This window comes from Callorhinus ursinus, unplaced genomic scaffold (assembly GCF_003265705.2).
Source record: "Callorhinus ursinus isolate GAN/ISIS: 27379988/994484 unplaced genomic scaffold, GSC_fseal_2.0 scaffold80, whole genome shotgun sequence".
NCBI lineage: Eukaryota > Metazoa > Chordata > Mammalia > Carnivora > Otariidae > Callorhinus > Callorhinus ursinus.
This window is the reverse complement of record NW_027397142.1, coordinates 3,019,174-3,040,483: the sequence shown is the minus strand read 5'-3', so window position 1 is coordinate 3,040,483 and position 21,310 is coordinate 3,019,174. Positions and strand designations below refer to the sequence as shown.

Genomic DNA, 21,310 nt, shown 5'->3' with positions numbered 1-21,310 from the left:
GGACATGTAGCATATCCCAAGGCTAAAAGTCGCCTTTTACCATGCCCACTCCACCAGCCATCCCCAGTCCAGTAGATAAAGGTGACCAGCTGTTCCACAGAATGTGGGTGGGAAAAATGAAAACTTTTATGTAATGGATATTAAAAAAATCAGGAAATGGAAAAGTGAAGATAGAGTTTTTTTTTTAAAGATCTACATTTTTGAGGGGAAAAATGGAAATCTCCAATACATAATCCAGTCATCAAATAACTCTTACAAGAAAATTTAAAAATCCTAGGATTGGACTTGGATCTCCACGTACACCAATCTCTCAGCGGCTCCCGCGGGATGAATGCCACGAGCCTGCCCTCCCCTTGCTGGGGCAAGAGCCTCTCAACCCACCAGGAAGCGATCCAGGCTGGAACGACAAGGCAGGTACCCTTAGAGCTCTCAGAAGCGTCACAAAACTCTGGACAGAATGGTCTCAGAAGAACCGGAAAGGCAGAGGAATTCTATCTTTTACTTGCTGGAGAATAAAGTTCCACAAATGCACATTTCTAAAGTTGCTAATCTCTCTCTCTCTTTTTTTTTTTTTAAGATTTTATTTATTTGAGAGAGAGAGAGTGAGAGATAGAGAGCACGAGAGGGAAGAGGGTCCGAGGGAGAAGCAGACTCCCCGCCGAGCAGGGAGCCCGACGCGGGACTCGATCCCGGGACTCCAGGATCACGACCTGAGCCGAAGGCAGTCGCTCAACCGACCGAGCCCCCCAGGCGCCCTAAAGTTGCTAATCTCTTGTAAGCTGAACATCTGCTACACTTACACAAATAAATTTCACCTTCTAGCTCATTTAAAATTAAAGAGCTGAGATGGATTTTAAAATATGAGCCTGTTAAAAGACAAAAAGAAAAAAAAGAGCTAGTTTTAGGCTGCTGCTAGGATGAGATTTTGTGGAAAATCCTGGTGCAGTTTTATGGGAGACTCAGATGAAGTGCTAAAAACAGGGATTTATATAATGAAAGTGATATTTCAAGTCTTCTCTAGAATACTACAATGGCTAGGAGATAATTAACATTTTATTTTAGTTTAGGGAGAACCTGGCAGTTGCTTTTTGTTCTCAGGATAAAATTTATGGTATGATTGAGAAATGGGAAGATAAATGATGGCACCCAAGGGTAAGGTAAATCTTTATAAAAAGACAACTTCTCACCTTCTCCCTCAGGAAAATCCTATGAATTTACCCCTAAAAGGACTGATTTTTTTTCCCTGCCAAAGGGATTTTTATACCTGTCTTCTCTCCTAGGTGGCAGTGTGGCATAAAAAGAGACTAATTCAGGACTCACCCACTGTTTTCAGGATTCCAAGATCACTAAGAATGAAGGATCAAGGGAAAATACTCAATAAGGTCTCAACAGAGAGAAACTTTTTTTTTTTTTAATATAAAAGAGAGGTACTCACTGGCTCCACGTTGTATGAAAACAGAGCGTACTCCTTATCTGGAGATATTTCATATCGGATGGCTCTTAATGATTCCTAAAAGAAAAAAAAAAAGGACTTTACAGCATTAAATAACACAGCTCAGAATCTTGTAGGGAATCTGTGCTTGCTGGTGCCATTTTCAAAACCTGCTAATAAAATTTGTATGCAGCGAACTCGCTAAACTGTATTAAAGATGGCAATATCCTTTCTTTGCCGAATAATATTCAGGTAGTTGATACTTTTTCACGTTTTTTTTTTCAAGTTGCAGCAAAGCAATACTTATGGTATCTATGGAAACAAATCAATGGAAGTAAAGATGAAAACCAGTAATCCCTTCCCCACAAGACTCCCATCCTCTCTGTATCTTTAAACACGGGTTCGCTTGCTCATTCGTACGCTTAGAAGCTTACATTAAGCAGACTGGTTCTTAAAAGAGAATCACATTCTACACGTTATTTTCCACCTCGCTTTTAAGTCATCATAGACACCGACCCACAACTTGGTCAGTGTGCAGACGACTAACCGTGCCTCTCCCTTCAAATGTCTTCATGGGACACAGGCATTTTTACATAAACGACATCATCAAAAGTCCTGGCTCCCTTTAATTTCCTCCACCTCCTTGGCTGCGCTCACCCTGATGGGCAGACCCTGACGCCCACTCAGAAGAACCCTCTTCATCAGCCTGGTGCAGGCCACCCTACTGACAATCCCACGGCCACATGCAAACATACGGGTCTGTAACCACAGCGAAAAGTGACACTGCAGTGCACCCATCTCTCACTTGGGTTTTCCCTGCATCAGTTTAGACTGGACTGCTGATCTTTAGAGCTTGCATAGTATTCTGTGGTGGGGATATACCTTGATTTACACACTCAGTCCTTACTAAAGGGTAGTTCCAGAAGATTCTTGGTATTCGTCGCAGTTACGTTCTGGAAAGTGTCCACAAACTCTGAGTTAGAGAATACTGAAGCATTTCCTACGGGAAATGCAGGGCTAGGTTTCGGCGAGGCTCTGGTCACAATCCTCTTGTCAACCAATCAACACATATCCCTGTCTCATGCGTGCTTCTGTTTAAAGGCATCTTGTTGAATATATGTTGCTGATGCATTAACACGGAACTCACAGGGACAGCAGCCTAACTCGTGCCTGGACACAGCTCCCCTAGCACGGGTTTTCTCCGTAAGACACATCACAGCCTTCTTGCATTTCGGATCACTACCCGGCACTTCGGCACTATCCTTGGGGACCATGCCAAACAACATGATCTCCAAGAAAAAAACCACAAAAATGTGGAAAACCTGGCACTACCTAGGCCACACCCACTAGAAAACACTTGTTCACAGTATGAGCTCGGGAACTCCAATGTTTTTGCCACTTATACACACGCCTGGCAATGACTGCCAAAGCCCTGGGAATGTTCGTCTGGATGTCACAAACACATTTTAGCACAATGGCGAGCCCGCAAACACAGAAGCCATTGAGTGATGAGGATGGGCTGTCCTGTGTGTCCACGGTGGTCATGATACGCAACGTTGTAATAAAATCCTCCTCCATGTTTCTTTACTGGTGGGTGTGAGCTTTTAACAATTTTTTATGGGACAGATATCTAAGGGTGGGATTGGTGATTTACAAGTTTTTTTTAAAAGAATGCAAATAGATATTGTCAAATTGCTTCGGCTCAGGTCATGACCCGGGGGTCCTGGGATCGAGCCCCACGTCGGGCCCCCTGCTCCGCGGGGAGCCTGCTTCTCCCTCTCCCACTCCCCCTGCTTGTGTTCCCTCTCTCGCTGTGTCTCTCTCCGTCAAATAAATTAATAAAATCTTTAAAAAATGTTCAAAAAAATGTTTTTGGAATTAACACTCCCACTACTGATGAATGAATGCATACTTTCTCCCTTCTCGGGCAGCAGGAAGCACCGATATGTATTCTGGGGTTTGACCCTCTGATGCATGGACGGTGGTGCCTCCCTGAGAGCTCAGTTAATACTTCCCTGCGACGGGCACGTTCGATCCTCCCTGGGTATGTTTTGGGCAATGTGGATTGTATCTTCAGAAAACTGCATCCGTATCTCCTTGAAGGTATTTGCTATGCTCTGAGTTTTCCCCTATTTTTTTCTGAAGTTCACGCCTACCATGTTTTCATTCCCACTCGACCCAAACTCCTCTTCTCAAGGTTACCAGACCCAACGTGCTTCATGCCGTGATGATGTCTCAGCTCCCCTCCTGGCACGCCGATCACCTTCTCCTCCTCAAGACCCTGTGCCCACTTGGCTTCCAGGATGCACGCCTGGTTTTCTCCTCACTCTTCCTTGATGTTTCTCTTCCTGAACTTTTGCTGGCTCCCCTCTTTACCCTGACCTCTGAATGTTGGAGTAACCAATATTAATAATTGGGCTTCTTTGCTTTTCGATCAGAAATCACATCGTAGATGATACCATCCAGCCTCGTGGCTGTGAAAACCAGGTACCTGCTGAGGATTTCAACCGCCGTGTGTCCCAGACCTCGCCCCCCGCCCCCGAACCCCGAACCCGGCTGGACCCGACCCTGAGCTTAGGCTCCACTGCCTCCCTGGTGTCTCCACTTGAATGTCAGGTGGGCGTCTCATTGTAACAGGGATAAAACAGAGCCTCTCTCCTCTCCCTCCAGCCCCGGGGACAGTCCTCCTCATCTCCGCCACGGCAACCCCACCCACTCAGCCATTCTGGCCAAGCTCCTGGTTCTCCTTTCTCTTCTGTCTCACACACCTGACATCTAGCTGAGCAGAAACTGCCGGGGGTCTTCCGTCAAAGTCTCTTCAGAACAGTCCCCCACCCCCCACCCCCGCCCGGCTCGTCCTGCCCCACCCTGATCTAAGCATGGGTCCCTCTTCTTGGGCCACTGCAGTGAGCTTCCAGCTGTCTCCCAGGCTCTGACTTTGCCCCCTGCAGGCTCTTCTAGCCCCTTGGGTCAGAGCCCTCTCTGCAGGAATCATCACCCTGCCCCCCCAACTCACACCCCCTCAGCTTCCATCACACGGGGACTGAATGTCAAGGTTCCCACTGAGCAGTGGGCCTGCTGCCTGGTCCCCATCAGCTCTCGGTCCCCATCTCCACTTATGGCCCCTTGGCCCCCTCACCCCAGCCACACTGCTGTCTACACCTTCCCAGAACAAGCCGGGGACAGGCTGGCCTCGTGGCCCTTGTGATGGTCTGGCTCCTGCCTGAAATGCTCTAGGTGGTCACCTGTCAGCTTTCTTCTCGAAAGCCTCCCAAGTGACGCCCTGCCTCTCTTCAGTGGCCATGACATCTAGAAATCTCAACAGTCTGCCTCTGACGTTTCTTTACCCTTTCCCTTATTTTCCTAGGCTTAATCATATTACAATGACGTACATTTAACTTATTTATCTAGTGCTCGTCCCCTTCACTAGAATGTAAGCTCCTTGATAGGAAGGATTTCTCTCAGCGATGCTTTGGAGTTTCCAGGGTATAGCTCTTGCCCATATTTTGTTAAATGTATCCCAAAGTATTTGGTATTACTGATGTTTTGTATATATAAAATATACATGTCTCAATATTCAATTGTTTATTGCTAAGAGACAGAAATAGAATTAATCTTGGTGCCCAGAACCTTATGCTCTGCAACCCTGCTAAATTTCATTAATCGTTCTGGCAACTTCTTTTTGTAGATTCTTTAGAATTTTCTATGTAATCATATTTTCTCTAAAGAGTTCTTTTTCTTCTTTTCCTAACTGGATGCATTATTGCTTCTTTTTATAGCCTAATTACACTCCAGAGAACCTCTAGGACGATGCCCAGTAGAAGTCATGAGGGTGGACACCTCACCTTCCCCCTGATCTGAGGGAGGAGGCATTCACTCCTCACTGTCTGGTGGATTAGGGGAAGGTGCTTTTGCAGACGTCTGTTATCAAGTGAAGACGTCCCTGTCTATTTCCAGTTTGCTCAGAATTTTTTATAATGGATGTTGAGTTTTATAATGAATGTTGAATAATCTCTAATGCTTTTTCTGTATTTACGGAGATGATTATGTTGTTTTGCTTTTTTTACTCTGTTGAAATGGTAAATTACATTGTTTGATGTTCAAATGTTGAAGCAAAAACTTGCATTCCTTGGATAAACTCTATTTGGCCATGATGTATTAGCCTTTTATATATTGCTGGACTGGATTTGCTATTTTGTGGAGGATTTTTGCGCCTGTGTTCATGAGGGAAATTAGTCTGTGGTTTTCTTTTCTGCTAAAACCTCGTCTGGCTATTTGGGGGCAGTGCTAGCCTAATAAATGACTTGGGAAGTGTTTGTTTTGTAAATGTGCACAGAACTGATGTAATGTTTGTCTTAAACACTGAATTCACCAGTGAAGTCATTTGCACCTCGAGTTTTCTAGATGTGGAGCTTTTCATCTATTAATTCAATTTTTTATATTGATGTAGGACTATTGAGGCTACCTATTTCATTTTCAGTGAACTGTGATAATTTGTATCTTTCAAGGACTTTTTCATATCGTTTCATTTATTTTCATTTCATTGTCAAATTTATTGATATAAGGCTATTACTAATATTTTCCATTATTTTTTCCATACCTGTACTGATGGACCTTCCTCTGTTCCTGTTACTGGTTTTTGTCCTTTATCTTTGTTCTTGATCAATTTTATTGATCTTTTCCAAAAGCCAGCTTTGGTGGTGTCCTTTTTTTGTTTTTTTCCCCACATTTTTTCTGTCCCATACAGTTGATTTCTTCTCTTTATTGCCTTTCTTGTGTAATTATGTTTAATTTCCCTTTTTTCTTCTAGTTTCTTAAGGTGAAAGCTTAAATCTAATAATATGAGCACCTAAAGCTATAAATTTCCCTGTACGTGCTGCCTACCTGCACACCATAAATTTTGATATTATACATCCCAATTTTCCTTCATTTCACGATAGTATCTAATTTCCATCTGATTTCTTCTTTGGCCGATTTGTCACTTAAAAGCAGGTTGTTTAATCTTTAATCATCAGGCTACATTCCAGATATTTTTCTGTTGTTCATTTCTAGTTTAATTATGTATTTGTTAGAGCCTATCTTTTGTATAATTTTCAGCATTTGAGATATGTTGAGACTTGTTTAGTGGCCCAGACTTTTATCAGTTTTGGTGAATATTCCATGGGCACACATAATGCATGTGTTCCTTGCTATTAGTGAGGGTGTGATCTGCAGATATCAGTCAGGTCATTGGTTAACAGTGCTTTCAACACTTTGCTATTTGTACTGGTCTTTTTTCCTACATGTTCTATCAAGTATTCAGAGAGGATTGTTGGAATCTCCAACTTTAATTGTAGATTTGTCCATTTTTGGTTTGGGTTCAACCGATTATTGCTTTTTTTTTAAAGATTTTATTTATTTTATTTGAGAGAGAGAATGAGAGAGAGCGAGAGAGAGAGAGAGAGCACATGAGAAGGGGGGACAGTCAGGGGGAGAAGCAGACTCCCTGCCGAGCAGGGAGCCCGGTGTGGGACTCGATCCCGGGACTCCAGGACCATGACCTGAGCCGAAGGCAGTCGCTTAACCGACTGAGCCACCCAGGCGCCCTCGATTATTGCTTTAAATTTTATAGCTCTATTGCTAGTGGCATACACCTTCAGGATTCTTTTTTTAAAATTTTAAAGAAATTTTTTATTTAAGTTCAATTAGCTAACATATAGTACATCATTAGTTTCAGAGGTAGAGTTCAATAATTCATCAGTTGCACATAACACCCGGTACTCATCACATCACGTGCCCCACCTTCAGGATTCTTATGCCTTCTTGAAGAACTGACTCCTTTATCATTATGAAATATTTATTTTTATTTCTGGTAATAAGGGCTATTCTGTAGTCTACTTTGATATTAATATAACCATTCCAGCTTTCCTTTGGTTAGTGTTTGGAGAGAGTATCTCTTTTACATCCGTTTAATTTTAACCTATGTCTTTACATTGAAAGTACATATCATAGAAGGCTTATAATTGGGTCTTCCTTTTTAAAACTCACCTTTGAATCCTCTAGGAGTAATAGGGGGAACTTACGGACATAATGATACAGAAAACCTGTCCTTTATATTGTAGTTACCTCTCGCCCCATATCGTATCAGATCGCTCCTCCTGTGTATTCTGCTCAAGAAAATCCTAACACATCCCAAAGATTTTATGTGTATATGTTTGTGTCTTAGTCAACATGTAGCATTGGAAAAAAGAATTAGACAGAAGTCTTCTGCAAGTGTACATTAAAAGGAGCTGGCCAGTTTCACCACATCATTTAATGGACCCTTTTATAAAAAGACAGATGTATTTTTTCAGGACTAGTTAATCCATTTTCTTTAAGTTTCCACCAAAAGCTTAGCTACATGTTGACCATATGTACCATTCTTGGCATTCCTCATTCCATTATGTAGATCCAAATTTTCAGCTGGTATAATCTTTCTTACTCCAAAGAACTTCCTTTCAGTTTCTCATAGTGCTAGTGTGTGGCCAATGAACACGCTCAGATTTTGTTTCCAGTTTCTTTATTTTATCTTTAGTGTTGAAAGGTATTTTTGTTGCATGTAGAATTCTACACTGACACTTTTATTTTTTTTCCCAGGGCTTTAAAGGTGCCGTTCCACTGTCCTCTGACTTGGAAAATGTCTGGTAAGGAGTGTGCTGTCACTGTTCTTTGTTTTTCTGTACATAATATGTCTCTTTCCTTAGCTGCCATGAAAATTGTTCTCCTTTTCACTAGTTTTCAGTAACCTGATTATCCTATGCCTTGGTGTGGTTTTATTTATGTCTATTATGCTTGAGACTTATTGAGTTCTGGTATCAAATTTAAAAAGTTCAGTCATTAGTCTTCAAAAGTTTCTCTTGTCTTCTCTTTCTAGGGCTTTAGTAACAGCTGTATTTGCTCATTTTGTGTTGTCTAACAAGTCACTGAGGTGCAGTACAAATTTTGTTTAAATACTTTTTCGCCTATCAGTTCCTCATTTTGGAGACTTTTTAAAAAAGATTTTATTTATTTATTTGAGAGAGAAAGAGAGCGCGAGAGAGCACAAGCAAGGTGAGTGAGGGAAGAGGGAGAAGCAGGCTCCCCCCCCCGAGCTGGGAGCCCGAAGCAGGACTTGATCCCAGGATTCTGGGATCATGACCTGAGCCGAAGGCAGACGCTTAACCAACTGAGCCACCCAGGTGCCCTTTTTGGAAACTTTCTATTGCTTTCAGTTAAAGTTCAGGGTTTCTCCCTTGGCTTCCCTGTAGTGTCCAGTCTGTTGTTAATCTAGAGATTTTTTTTTATTTTTATATTTCATTTTTAATCTCTAGAAACTTTATTAGGGTATTTTATAATCTTTAGTTTTTATTGTCATAATGCTCATGATTTTCTTTATATCCTTGAGCATCTGGAACACATTTATCATGGCAGTTTTAATATGTTTTTCTACTAACTCTATTATCTCTTTATTTGTGAGTCTGTTCTATTGACTAATTTTTCTCCTCTTTATAGGTCACATTTCCCTGCTTCTTTGTTTATACAGTAATTTTTTAAAAAAATGAACATGAGATATTTTGAATTTTCTCTTGGATTTTTCATGTTTCTTCAAAGAATGCTGGACTTTTTATGACAGGCGGTTAATTATGTGGGGATTAACTCCATTCTTTCAAAGTGTGTCTTTAAGATGTTTTAAAGGTTGTTCTATAATAGCCATCATTTTAGGGCTAACTGTCCTTTGCCCCAAGGGGTTGCTCTTCCAGAGTGTTAATGTCTTGTGGCTTAGAGAAACTGAAATGATTCTTGGCAGTGCCTGAGCTCTGGGAATTTTTCACCTTATAGGGTCTGATAATCATTCTTCACTTGAAACTTTATTTTATCCTGACTTGTGGTGTTTCACTCTTTATGTATAAGGATCAATAATCAACCCAAGTCTCAAAGGGAACACTATGCAGATTCTTTTAACATTCTCTGGTTAGCTTCCCCTTCTCGGGCTCTGTCGTATGAACTGTAGCCATTCCTCCCCCCGCCCCCCCGCCCGCCCCAAACTCTGGTCTGTCTTCTTGACTCAGCAAGATGGAAGGCTTGAGTTTTTCCTCTTGGTGAAGTCCAGCAATAAACCTTTATGCAGAATGCTCAGGTGATGGCTGAGCTCATTTAATTTGTTTTCCCTCTCTCAGGGATCACAGCTGTGAACTGCCTATTGTCCAAAGTATGAAAATTGTTGTTTCCCTCCTATGTTGACCTGCTTTAAGGTTGTTTATTTTAGGAGGATAATTCTGATCATCTTAAATTCTCATGGCCAGGACCAAATGTCAAGAAGAGAAGTGTAGTTTGTTTTGTCATACGGGTATTCCCAGTGCTTAACAGGGACTGGCACATAAGAGACGCTCCATAAATATTTGCTGAATAAATGAATGGCTATACCCACATATAATCCTAGTTGTTATAATAGCGGCCATGATGTTACTGGTATAAAGATAAGACCAACAGAAACCAGAAAAGAATGTGACTTTCTACCTTTAGAAATCAGTATGGGTCACATTTCTTGACAAAGGGTCAGCGGCTAGTGATAAGCTGAGACAGTGAGGATTTTGTTATGCTCTTTTGAGAAGCCCCTCATTGTCATTCTTAGGAATGGTTTCATGCACTTCCCACCATCATACCCCCCAAGCCACCGATGACTGTAAATTGTAGGCATAGGTCCACCTTTTCACCAGGTGCAAATAATGGATGCAAAACCACATCCAGTGCTAGCACATTCCTGAACATCTGCTCCAGGACTATTTGAATTAGGATAAATCTCCCAAGCAAAGCAAGCTGTGGTTTCAGGTTTGCCTGAGGTCAATTCTTGAAATATTTCTGCCCATTTTCGACCAGATTCTTTGTCCTTTCCTGATCAGTTTGGAAGAAGTCTTTGTAGTCTGTAGATGTTAGCCTTTCATTTGTTCCCTGGACTGCAGATATTGTCTGCTATTTGTCTATTGATCTTGCCTTTTCACTTTTAAAATTTAAGACATTTCTATGGAAGTTAAAGAAGGCTCTTCTTTTTTTACAGCTTCTGGAATTTGTATTTTGGAAATTTTGTCTCTTCTGTGCTAAACCAAGCAATGAGTTTTCTTTCTAACATTAAACTTTTACTCCAAGTGGAATTCAATTTCATATATTTGTGAAATCCAACATTATCTCCTTGTAGATAGCGTAGGTGTGCCGGCACTGTTTTCCTTCCTTCCTTCTTTTTTTTTTTTTTTTTTAGATTTTATTTATTTATTTGAGAGAGAGTGAAAGAGACAGAGCATGAGAGGGGGGAGTGGGAGCGGGAGAAGCAGGCTTCCCGCTGAGCCGGGAGCCCGATGCGGGGCTCGATCCCAGGACCCTGGGACCACGACCTGAGCCAAAGGCGCTTAAACGACTGAGCCACCCAGGCGCCGCTGGTGCTGTTTTCTAATTAGGCCATCGATTCCCCCAATGTATCAAATACTCCCTGACACTGGAACGTCCATCTGAATTCTGTAGTCTTGTACCCCTCTCTGCACTATTCCCATACAAACGTGGAGGGTTTTGAGCTTGTACCATGGACTCAAAAAGTCTGTGATGTGTATGCTGCTTACCCCACTTACTATGTGAAATTCAGAAAATTTCTTACCCTTTCTGTGCCTCTGTAAAATGGAGATAATATCTGTGCTCCGTGGTGGATGTGAAGATTCAATAAAGTCATTCCAATGCCTGGTGCATCACAAGTACTCAAAAGTGTTAGCTGTTACTGTTGCTGAGCTGAGTGCAATTCTTTCCTGTGTGTTTTGATATCAGGCAAACGAGTACACGTTACCATACGCGTAAGAGTTTTTATGGCTTCATTCAGGTGTTTACTCTTGTGTATGGCAGTTAAGATAATTTATCAAATGTTTAACATTAAATTTCTTCCATAGTTCTGATTAGGGTTGTATTAAAGTCTGATATCAATTTTAAGAGATTTAGCATATTTAATTTTATCTTCTTATCTAAGATTACATTATACCTTAGATTTTTTCAAATATTCAGAAAGATCTTATAGTTTGCTTTAAATCTCACCCTGTTCTTAGATTTAATATAGGACTCTACAGTTTTTGTTCATACAGTGAATGGACTACTCACACTTCTAGGTACTTATGTTCATGAAGAGAGAGCTATTGATTTATTTATGTATTTCTTGTATTCAGCCACATGGAAATTTTTTTCTTATTAATTGCAGCTTGTTTAACATCTTTTAGATTTTCGAGGGAGGGAATCATGTTACCAGGAAAAGAGAGACCTTTTTCTCCCGTTCTCTGGCTCCTCTCCGCATCTCTGAGTTTGCTTGTGCATCGCATCCCCTGCTATCCCCAAGAACACATGAAATATGAATAGTGATGCTGAGTACTCTGGCCTGACGATAATCGAAATGGCTTCACTGTTCGCCATTGAGAATGGGTTTCACTTCTAGATGGCTTCTGGTAAATGATTTTTATCACATTTAAGCAGGTTTTCTCTCTCATATTACCCAGAAATTTTCGTAGAAGTTGCCGATAAGATTTACCAGGTATGTTTTGAGGGTCTTGTGACGTAACCATAAGGATTTTCTGTTATTTTGTAGTTGTAATGGGTTTTGTTGATTGATTTCTTGATATTTAAATGCTGTTGTCACGAGTACCTGATTTGGAGCACATTATGATTCTGGTACATGAGTGAGCTCGACTCGCCAATATTGCGTCTATAATGTTTGCGCCCAACTCGCTGCTGAGGTTGGTGTGCAGTCTACATTTTGCATTATTTGGGGCTATTTAATCATAATCACTGCCACAATTTTTTAATAACATCATCCTGACTGTAAAAAATATCAGTCTACCTCTATGACAACCCCACAGGTATAAAATTGTGGGCATGTTTCTGGTGAGACACTTATCTAAAGGGTTGGTGTACACTGTTTTCATGGAATAGATAAATATATATGGGATTAGAAATGCAGGGACGGAAAGGTGGCCATTAGTGAAAGAAAGAGACAGAGAATGATAGAACGCCCCAAACTGTCATGTAATGGAAAGGAAACGAAGAGCAGGAGGCATAAACACATCCATGGGCTGTTCTGTGCAAATCTCCCGATAAACACATCCATGGGCTGTTCTGTGCAAATCTCCTCATAAAGGTAAATGAGGACGAAATAGACAAGATTAGTTAGGATAAAACCAAAGCCAGACATCGAAAAGATTAAACGAGTTAGGAGGACACCGTGTGCAACCCCCCGGGGGGTCTCGGAGAGATGGGGGTCTGAAGCTGCCCTTCCCAGCCCACGAGGAAGGAGGGCCGGGGCGGGGGGGCCGGCAGTCCTCAAGGGGATGGCAGCCACCCTCTGCATCTGGGCCCTTGATGCACCGAAAAAGCATCGCATGTGGACTTTGACAGAAGCAGGTAGCACTCCCGCACCAGTTCTAAGAGCCAGAAGAGGCGTGAAAATGCAGCTACCACAGAGCAGAGGGGACCTGCCACCGAGCAAAGTCTCTCACCTTGAAAACAGGTGATTCCACCCGCAAACACCAGGAGGTCTTGCGTTAGGCTCGCCTGACTCGGTATTTTGCATGTGTAAGCTTTATTTCAGGGCAACGTGCAGTGGCCGCCAGGACCTGCAGAGGTGGGGCTCACGGACCTGGGCAGGGGGAACCACATGCCCAAGGCTGAGGTACCCTCCCGTGTCCTGGGCCGCTGGCTGCAGCCGCCACCATGTGCGACCTAGAAATGAGGCAGTTCAGAATTCAACAAGGCCAAGCTCAGCCCTGGAGACTCTCAGCTACCAGCTACGTGACTCAGAAAAAGATATTTTCGCCTCTATAAACCTGTTTTATCATCTGTAAAGTAAGAAGACTATACAGTAACTGCCGCTCACAGGATTTCAGTTAAAGAAGATGTGTGTAGTGTTCGCATTGTAAGCACTCAGACACCCCTTCTTATTTCACTCCCCCTACGTCACCTTGCGCGCCCTCTCCCTCCGGGGAGCCCTGCTTTTCCACTCCACGGCCGCTTACGCCTCCACACTGGGGGCCGGTGAGGTCTGCGCCTGCGCCCCACGCAGCACAGCCCGCTGCTGCCACCTCATCGGCCTGCACACGAGATGCAGCCCGGACTCAGTTTTGCCTCTGTCTCGGGACTTAGAGTCCTCCCTCCCGGTTTCCCTAGTCACTGCCTTCACCAGGACCTCCTTCTGCTTCACCGGGGCCGGTAGCAGTGCCTGGGGCTCCCTGCCTGCAATCTTTCCCTCCTCCCAACCTCCCTCACGTTGGTCCCAAGCTTTATTTTTCTGTAGCACACCGGCTTGTGCTCAAACCTCCCATCGCTTTCCGTTTCCAGCAAAGACTGAAGCATTGAGTCAAGGGCTGGACGGCCTGCTCCTTGTCTTTCTCCTGGGTCCCTACGCCACCACCTGGCCTTCCAACCGCCCCCAGACCACCTGTGCCGGGGTGGCTGGCTCACCCAGGCTGCCCACCAGATTTTCACCTCTCAGCCTTTTTACTGCCGAGCAAGGACGCTACTTCCCACATGTCTTCGAATCGTGTTCGCCTCTCAGGGGCTGCTGGACGGCCCTCTCCGAGCCCTATCTGCTGCTGACATCCCTGCTTTTCTCTCCTTCCCACCTGGGGCTCCCTGCCCGGGGAGGCTCCACTGAACAGATGTCATGCGAATGCGTACTTCTTTAGATCTGGGTGGAAAGGTCCCCAAGGGCCAACCTGTTTCTTAATCCTTGCCTCCACACACCCCCCCACCCACCTGGTCTAGCCCAGGGCCTTGCTCAGAGGACACACTTGTTTAACGTCTAATGACTGAGCACAGATGTGATGGAAGCGCTGCATCAGGCCACCCTTAACCTGCACAGGACAGCAGGTGGGGGGCCAGAGAAATGAAGCTGCTACTTTATTTATTTTCAGGTCTTTTAAAGACATAGGTATAAAATATTCTCCTCACGTACTTTTAAAAATTAAGAACAGAGTAGCCTATGAAATAAATATTACAATAAGAATAAGTGGAAAATGTTTCTGTTTTCTGTCAATAAGAGAAAGAGAAAAAAGGAAGAGCGAAAAGAAAGAAAAGAGGAACAAAAAGAAAGAGCATCTGAGACACAAGGGGAAAAAGAAAAGACGATGCAGAAGGACAGGGCAGACAGAACCCTGCAGACACAGAAAAAGTACAGAATAGACAGAGTGTGAACCCCAGCTTTTGGCAACGTTCTTGCAAAAGACAGTGACTCTGGATGCCATCCCTTTGTTCCTGGACGCAGGGGATTTGCAACTCAGAGGCCAGTCTGGCTAGAAGTCAGTGAGTGTGGCCCCCGTGCGGGATGGGCAGCTGCTACCCCACTCCCCCAGCCAACATCTGCTGTCTGCGAGAACAGGAAGCCCGCTGTGGCCAGATACTGTTATTTTTCAAGAGAAGCCAGAGACCTGGATTTCCAGTTTGCAGAAACCACTCTGTGAGTCACACAAAACATTCAGTGGGCTTTCGGGGCGTCCGTTTTTGCCTTCTCAACTACACACAAAAACAAGGCCACTTCCCCTTCCTGCTTTGTACTTAGGTGCTCAGTGCAGCCAGCCTCGGCTTGGCAGTGCCTGCTGGCCATGCAAGCCTGCTCCGGTCCAGCCGCTGGTCTGCTGGGGGCGTGTGTCCCCCAGAGCAGGAGGATAAGAGCAGGTGAAGTGGGGGGTGGGTCCACTAGCCAGGGGCCGGGGCTCCCTCCCACCTGCGGGAGCCCACCTGCGGGAGCCCTGCGTCCTGAGCTCGCACCCAGGGCTCTACGGAGGACGGACAGGAACAGCTCAGGCAGGTGGGCTTCTTCCTCCTCCAAACATGAGACCACAGGCACATGAAGACCTTGATGGAAATTAAATGAAACAGAATGAAGTGAAAACTAATACTTGTGAAAGTCAAGCCTACTGGATGAAGGAAAAAAGGAAAAAAAAAAAAAAGTCGTCTCCAGTTCTGATCTCCGACAAATTCTGGAGTTCCTCCGCAGCACCAGGAACCCATAATTCCTCTTGATTCTGGAATGGGTCTAGTAATACTTGTAATTACGTCCCTCTCTGTGAGGAGTCAGAATTCATTAATTTTTAGAGACAGATAAAAATTCAAATTCTACAGTCTAGTGATTATATAAAATCAAAGGGGAGCATAAATTAAAGAAACAAGAAGACTTTTTATTTAAATGTTAATTTAGCAATTTAAATAAGTAATTAAAACAAGTAGATTAGTAATTAAACAAGCGAAGACATAAAAAGTAAGAAAACCTGACAGAAGCAGAGCAACAGGATGCTTTTTGTGTGCACGTGTTTGCCCTTCCAAGCACTTGCAGACCTGTTTGTGGCTCCTCCATATTCATTGCGGGAGGAAGTCTAATCTCTTTGGAACGTAATGCTGAATTCTTAAAAATCTGATTAAAATCATTGAATAAGGGGCCTTGAAACAGCAATTATGGAAATCATTACCATGAAAAATAATATGCAAAGTTTTCCCCACCCAACCAGAAGAGCTTTTTGCACAGTGCAGTGAGCACTTCCTGGCCTTCTCAATACACAGAGATGATGCTGACAGTTGCTAATTGAAGTATAATATTGTATTCTTCTGTGTTTGTTTAAGGTAACATCATACATATCTCCATATTACTATTGTGTTCATAACTGTTCATGGCTACATATGTCACCTATTTGTATTTAATTACTTCCCTAGCTTCAGATATTTTCAATTTTTAGATTATTTACTTATAAAAAATTCCCTGGAATGAGCAGAAATGTATACATACTTTTACTAATCTTGAATGTATTGCCAAGGTGCTTTCCGAACACAATGAATGGATGGACAGATGGATAGAAGATGGATGGGTGGACAGACGGATAGACAGATGGACAGATAGATGTTTGGACAGATGGATAGATGGATGGATGGATGGATAGATGATAGGATAAATGGATAGCAAAGGAAGAGAAGGAAGGAAAAAAGAAGTCAGTGTTCTCCTCAGTAGAGAAAAGATTCATAAGATTTCTCAGGAACCAGGCAGCCATTGTCCAAATATCCAAAGACCCAGTCTGGGCCCAAAGACATACTTAGAGGGTTTCATTTCTCAGGGAAAAAACTGAATATATAACGTGACAAAGAGCTTTTTATAATTTGTTGATTTGTTGACAAAAGTATCTCCTAGGGGCATAAAAATAAAATACATCATTTGGCATTTAAATTATGTTTGAAATAAGAGTAAATAAAATGTAATGTCATGGAATTCCTGGGATATCAAATACGTAATTCAAGTGAAAGTTAGTTTAGGTTTGATTTCTTGTTTTTGAGAATCTGAGAGAGTGCCTCTTGCTATAATTCCCAGTACCAGTGGGTAGCTTCGAGGACCCTGCCTGGGAAGCCCCCTCGCCTGAACGCCTACAGAGAAGGAGTTAAAAAAATCGGGGGGTGCAGATCCCACCCCTGTACCGCGGACTCAGTCATGCACTCACCTGCCTGAGCCCTGAGCCGCCTGGGCTCTCTGCTCCAGCCGAATGCTCTCTTGCCCACATTCCAGCATGTGACATATAACCTGTCACTCAGTCCCTGCAACACCCCATGGAGGCGCACAGAGCTTATACAACGGGCCTGAGGTCCTGTCGCTACGGAACAAAGTGCAGTCCCAACGGGGGGGGGGGGAGAGTTCAACATCCCGCTGACCCCTGCACACACAACTCCGCGTCGATTTCTCCCACCAGTTTCAGACCTTTCACAGACCAACCTCAAAAACCTGTCAGTTTTATCATGTAAACAATCTCAAGGCTTCTGGGTTTCAAATAAGAAGCGGCCCCCTGGTCAGTCATCGGAAAGGCAAGGGAACAGAACGCCCAAGAGCCTCGGCTCCACGTCCCCACTCAAAGCGGCCCACTCAGTTCCTCCGGGTGCAGACGACCCGGCAGACTCGCCCCTCACAACATCAGGCTTCACTTTCTCGCTACTTGCTCAAGAAAACACAGAGGAGAAAGACGGTCCATGGTGCCTCTCACGGAAGACCCATGTTCTAGGCCGTGCAACTGAGGCACAAGAACTTTAATGACTGGCTCAGCAGAACCTAAACACGGGACTTCTGCAGCCTGGATGATGATGATGCGGCCCCGAACTGACTTCCCTCTTTCTCCTTCTTTTGAGGTTTGCTTACAGAAGCACTTAAATGGAGCCTTTGAGACAAGAATAAACTAGGCATGATCCTGAATAATATCAGTCGGGCTCTGCACGTTTGGTGCTCCTTCAGTGTTTGTGATATGAGTGAATAATGACATCTTAAGGAGAAAAAGATTGCACTGTATGGAATAAGCCCACCAATTCTCAGAGGAGCTCTTCTCCTTTTCTTACCTAAGGTGGTTTCTGAAGTCGGCTTATTATTTGGCTAAAATAACCTCAGTTAAAATACATGATCTGTCACAAGCTATTGATCTGAGAAAGAGAAGACAGGTCCTGTTCTTGTATTTTGTTACTAAGTGCAGCTGCGTGCAGGGCGCGCCTGGCTTGTACTAACCTGACGTCCTCACAGAGGTAGGGATAACAGGCTGACATTAAAATGCACTTACCCTCAGCAACAGTCTGATCATTTCCTCCACTCGATTAATATTACAAAACCATTTCTGCAATTTTAGTATTTTTAAGTGGGTTGAATGAGATTTTCTCAGGGGAGTAATTCTACCAAAGATGATTTTTTTAATGCAAAAAGGCATGCACATTCCTCCTTTTTGGGTCTCACTTTGCAGAATATGATTTAATTTGATAAAGCTATCATTTTGGGAACGACACCATGATGTAACCTTGCTAGGCCTCCTTTATACCAGCAAACAGTCTAGGTAAAGGGAGGATCCGTTTAATACTAAACCCCAATAAGTATTTTTTTTTTTAAGAAAAAAATATGTTGGGCCCCTGGGTGTCTTGGCTGGTTAAGCATCTGCCTTTGGCTCAAGTCATGGTCCCGGGGTCCCAGAATCGAGTCCTGCATTGGGCTCCCTGCTCAGCGGGGAGTCTCTTCTCCCTCTGACCCTACCCTCACCTGTGCTCTCTCTCTCTCTCTCTCTCTCTCTCCCAAATAAATAAAATCTTAAAAAAAAGAAAAAAGTATGTTTACACCAAAAATAAATGAAACAAAAATATTTAGGGAGTTGAATGTTCTTGAAGAGGGGAAGGAGGTAGAGTAGCATTTCCATGGGCTGGGGGATGGGGTCACCAACCGGCTGTGGGACCCTGAAAAGGTCACTCCCCAGCTCTGGGCTCCGGATCCTTATCTGTAAAACCAGGGAGCTGACTAATCTTTCCTGTGGTTTTCCTCTAATGCTTGGATTCTCGGATTTCAGGGCACCTGTGTCTCTGATTCACATCGGAGGTGTGTAATGATCGTTCTGATTCTGAATACTTGTATATTGGATAAGAAAGCAATGCACTCCCTAAAGCTGGAGGTTTACTCTTTATAATGATGAGCATAAACGTACTGTAAAAGAAAAAAGTGAATTCTCTTCAAATTGATTTTTGGTGCAGAACTTCAGTGAAGGTTTTTAATAAATATCTTCAGCTGTACATGAACTCTGAATCTTAATGTTACTTAAATCTTTGGGAAACCAGGTTTTTCCAGATTCCAAAGCGGTGGCATTCATATCGACTCAGTACTCGTTTTAAAGCATAAACATCCCTTAATGTCATCAGAGCGGGCACAGTCAGTGCCTAAATTAATATTCCCTGTGCTTGTGGAGTTAAAAAAAAAAAAAAACGAGATTGAGCAAGGCCTCCTGAGGTATTCTCTGTGCATTACTGCAATTGTTCCGTAAATGTCTAAAGCCTTAGGACGTTATCGTCCCATTATATATGGCATGCAACACTTGTTTCCGACACCTGCAGAGAAATGTCCCACACGCTGGAAGAAACTGCTTTCATCTTATTAAATTAGTGTGGTTTCAATTTCACATTATCTTTAGTTGCTCAGGCTATAGTATTACAAGTTTATTGCTTCTGCTCGGCTCCTACTAAAAGTTGAAACCCAAAGTCATTTTCTGCTTTATTGACTTGCAGGAGGGAAAACTGAAATTATCCTGGTCATTAGAGAGAGTACTTACAATTTTTTTGCCTTCTATTAACACTGTAGAAATATTTGTTTCAACATTCCGCAGGATCACACTTCCTTTCTGTTCTCTGTAGATGAATTCTTTATCTGCAAGAGAGGAAATAAAAAGGAAACACGAGACATTAAGGAACTCAGTAGGCTTCTGATGGACACTTTCACCAAAGGAATCAACTAGTTCTGACAAAAATCGATCCTGTGTTTCATCAAAGGGTCCTTTTCATCTGGAAAAGTATATTCAGCTGCTCTCCACATAACCTCACATGAAGCTTCTCTCTGAATCTTTTCTCCTACTCTACACACTGACATATAAAGCACTATGGCACACGGCCAAAGTCTCTAGGACAATCTCGAACTTTCTTGAGTAGAACACACAGAGTGGACACACAGAGCAGATTAGTTAAGAAACTCGCTACCAGAAAGCAGAGGCAATACTTGGCACAAAGGGGACTGATCTCCTGTATCTAGAGCTTGGGTAAAATCTGTACACACATACACGCACTTGCTCACACCTACATCCGTATCCTGCAAGACGGTCTCCACTTAGTCCATAACCTTCCCTGCAACCCCTACAGGAGCTGACCATGTCTTGGTCATGCGCATCCCTGTATCTATACATCCCACCCTCAGCGACGGTGACAGTGGTCCTCAGTATGACCAACCGAGATTTCAGATAGCCCCTTAGGAAGTCAGTAAAATACCTACGCTGATCAGCATGGTTGTCGGGGTACATCTGCAGACACGGAGGCTTGTGTGTACCTACTGTGCACGGAAGAGTACATTTTCTGAAGGACAGGCTTGCTGGTGGGGAGGTGGGCACACAATGGGGAGAAGAAATACTATCTTTCTGAGTGCAGGTGGTAATAGGGAGCCAGTGTGATGGCCTGGGCATCTCACACAATCATCAGTTGCTGAACGAACAACACCATGCAGACTGTGTTTAAATCAGGTGACATTACCATTTCTACTCTTTATTCTATTTCATAGAATTACATTCTTTTCTTTTTTTATCCTGTGTTGCCACTTGCTTTGGTTTTAATTCTCTCTTCTTTCTCCAGTTTAAGGAGGAAGCATAGATCTTTGGTTTGATTTTTCTATCCTTTTTAATAAAACTATCAAAGCTAAAAATTTCCCTCTGTGGATGGTGTTAGCTACATCTCCCGAATTTTGATACGCCGAGTTACGTTACTATTCAGTTCAAATTTCTAATCCCTCCCCCCGCCCCCCGCAATGTCTGCTTGGCCCAGTGATTATTTAGAAACATGGTGTTTAATTTGCAAGTAAATAAAGCTATTCGGGCCCTCTTATTTTTATAGATTTTTAATTTAAATTCATGGGATCAAAGAATACTCTGTGCATGATTTCAGTCTTTTGAAACTCATTAAGACATTTTTGTGGTCCATATATGTTCTATCTTCATAAATGTCCCGGAGGCACATTTAATGAAATTATTGATACGGCTGTGTTCCTGTGTGTGTGTGGCTTGTCTCCACTTCTTATTTCCCTCTTTCTTATTTCTGGCTTCCATTTTATTGTCAGATACTCTTCAGAATTTTATTTTCACTATTTTAGCTGTATTTCTTTGCATTTCTTCTAGGGCTTGTTCTAGGGATTAGAATATATACTCCACTTTTCAGTCTGCAATGAGTTAATAATGTACCACTTCTCAAGAAATCCAGAAATCTGTCAAGTTTTCAGTGCACATCCCGTCCCGTGCTGTTATCATTTTCATGTGGATTACATCTAGATACTTTACATCTTCCACA

The 21,310-nt window shown here is 43.1% G+C and overlaps 1 protein-coding gene across 5 annotated transcripts in view; it reads right to left on the bottom strand.

The window, feature by feature from the left end:
* The window catches only part of DPP6 (dipeptidyl peptidase like 6), a 949,209-nt gene that overhangs the window by 269,620 nt on the left and 658,279 nt on the right, over window positions 1-21,310 (bottom strand). For all 5 annotated transcript variants that reach the window (XM_073887499.1, XM_073887496.1, XM_025862147.2 and 2 more), the window contains exons 4-5: window positions 19,540-19,634; window positions 1,436-1,510 (exon numbers count right to left, since the gene is read on the bottom strand). In XM_073887499.1, the coding sequence (XP_073743600.1) occupies window positions 1,436-1,510; window positions 19,540-19,634 (170 nt within the window). The remainder of the gene's footprint in view (window positions 1-1,435; window positions 1,511-19,539; window positions 19,635-21,310) is intronic.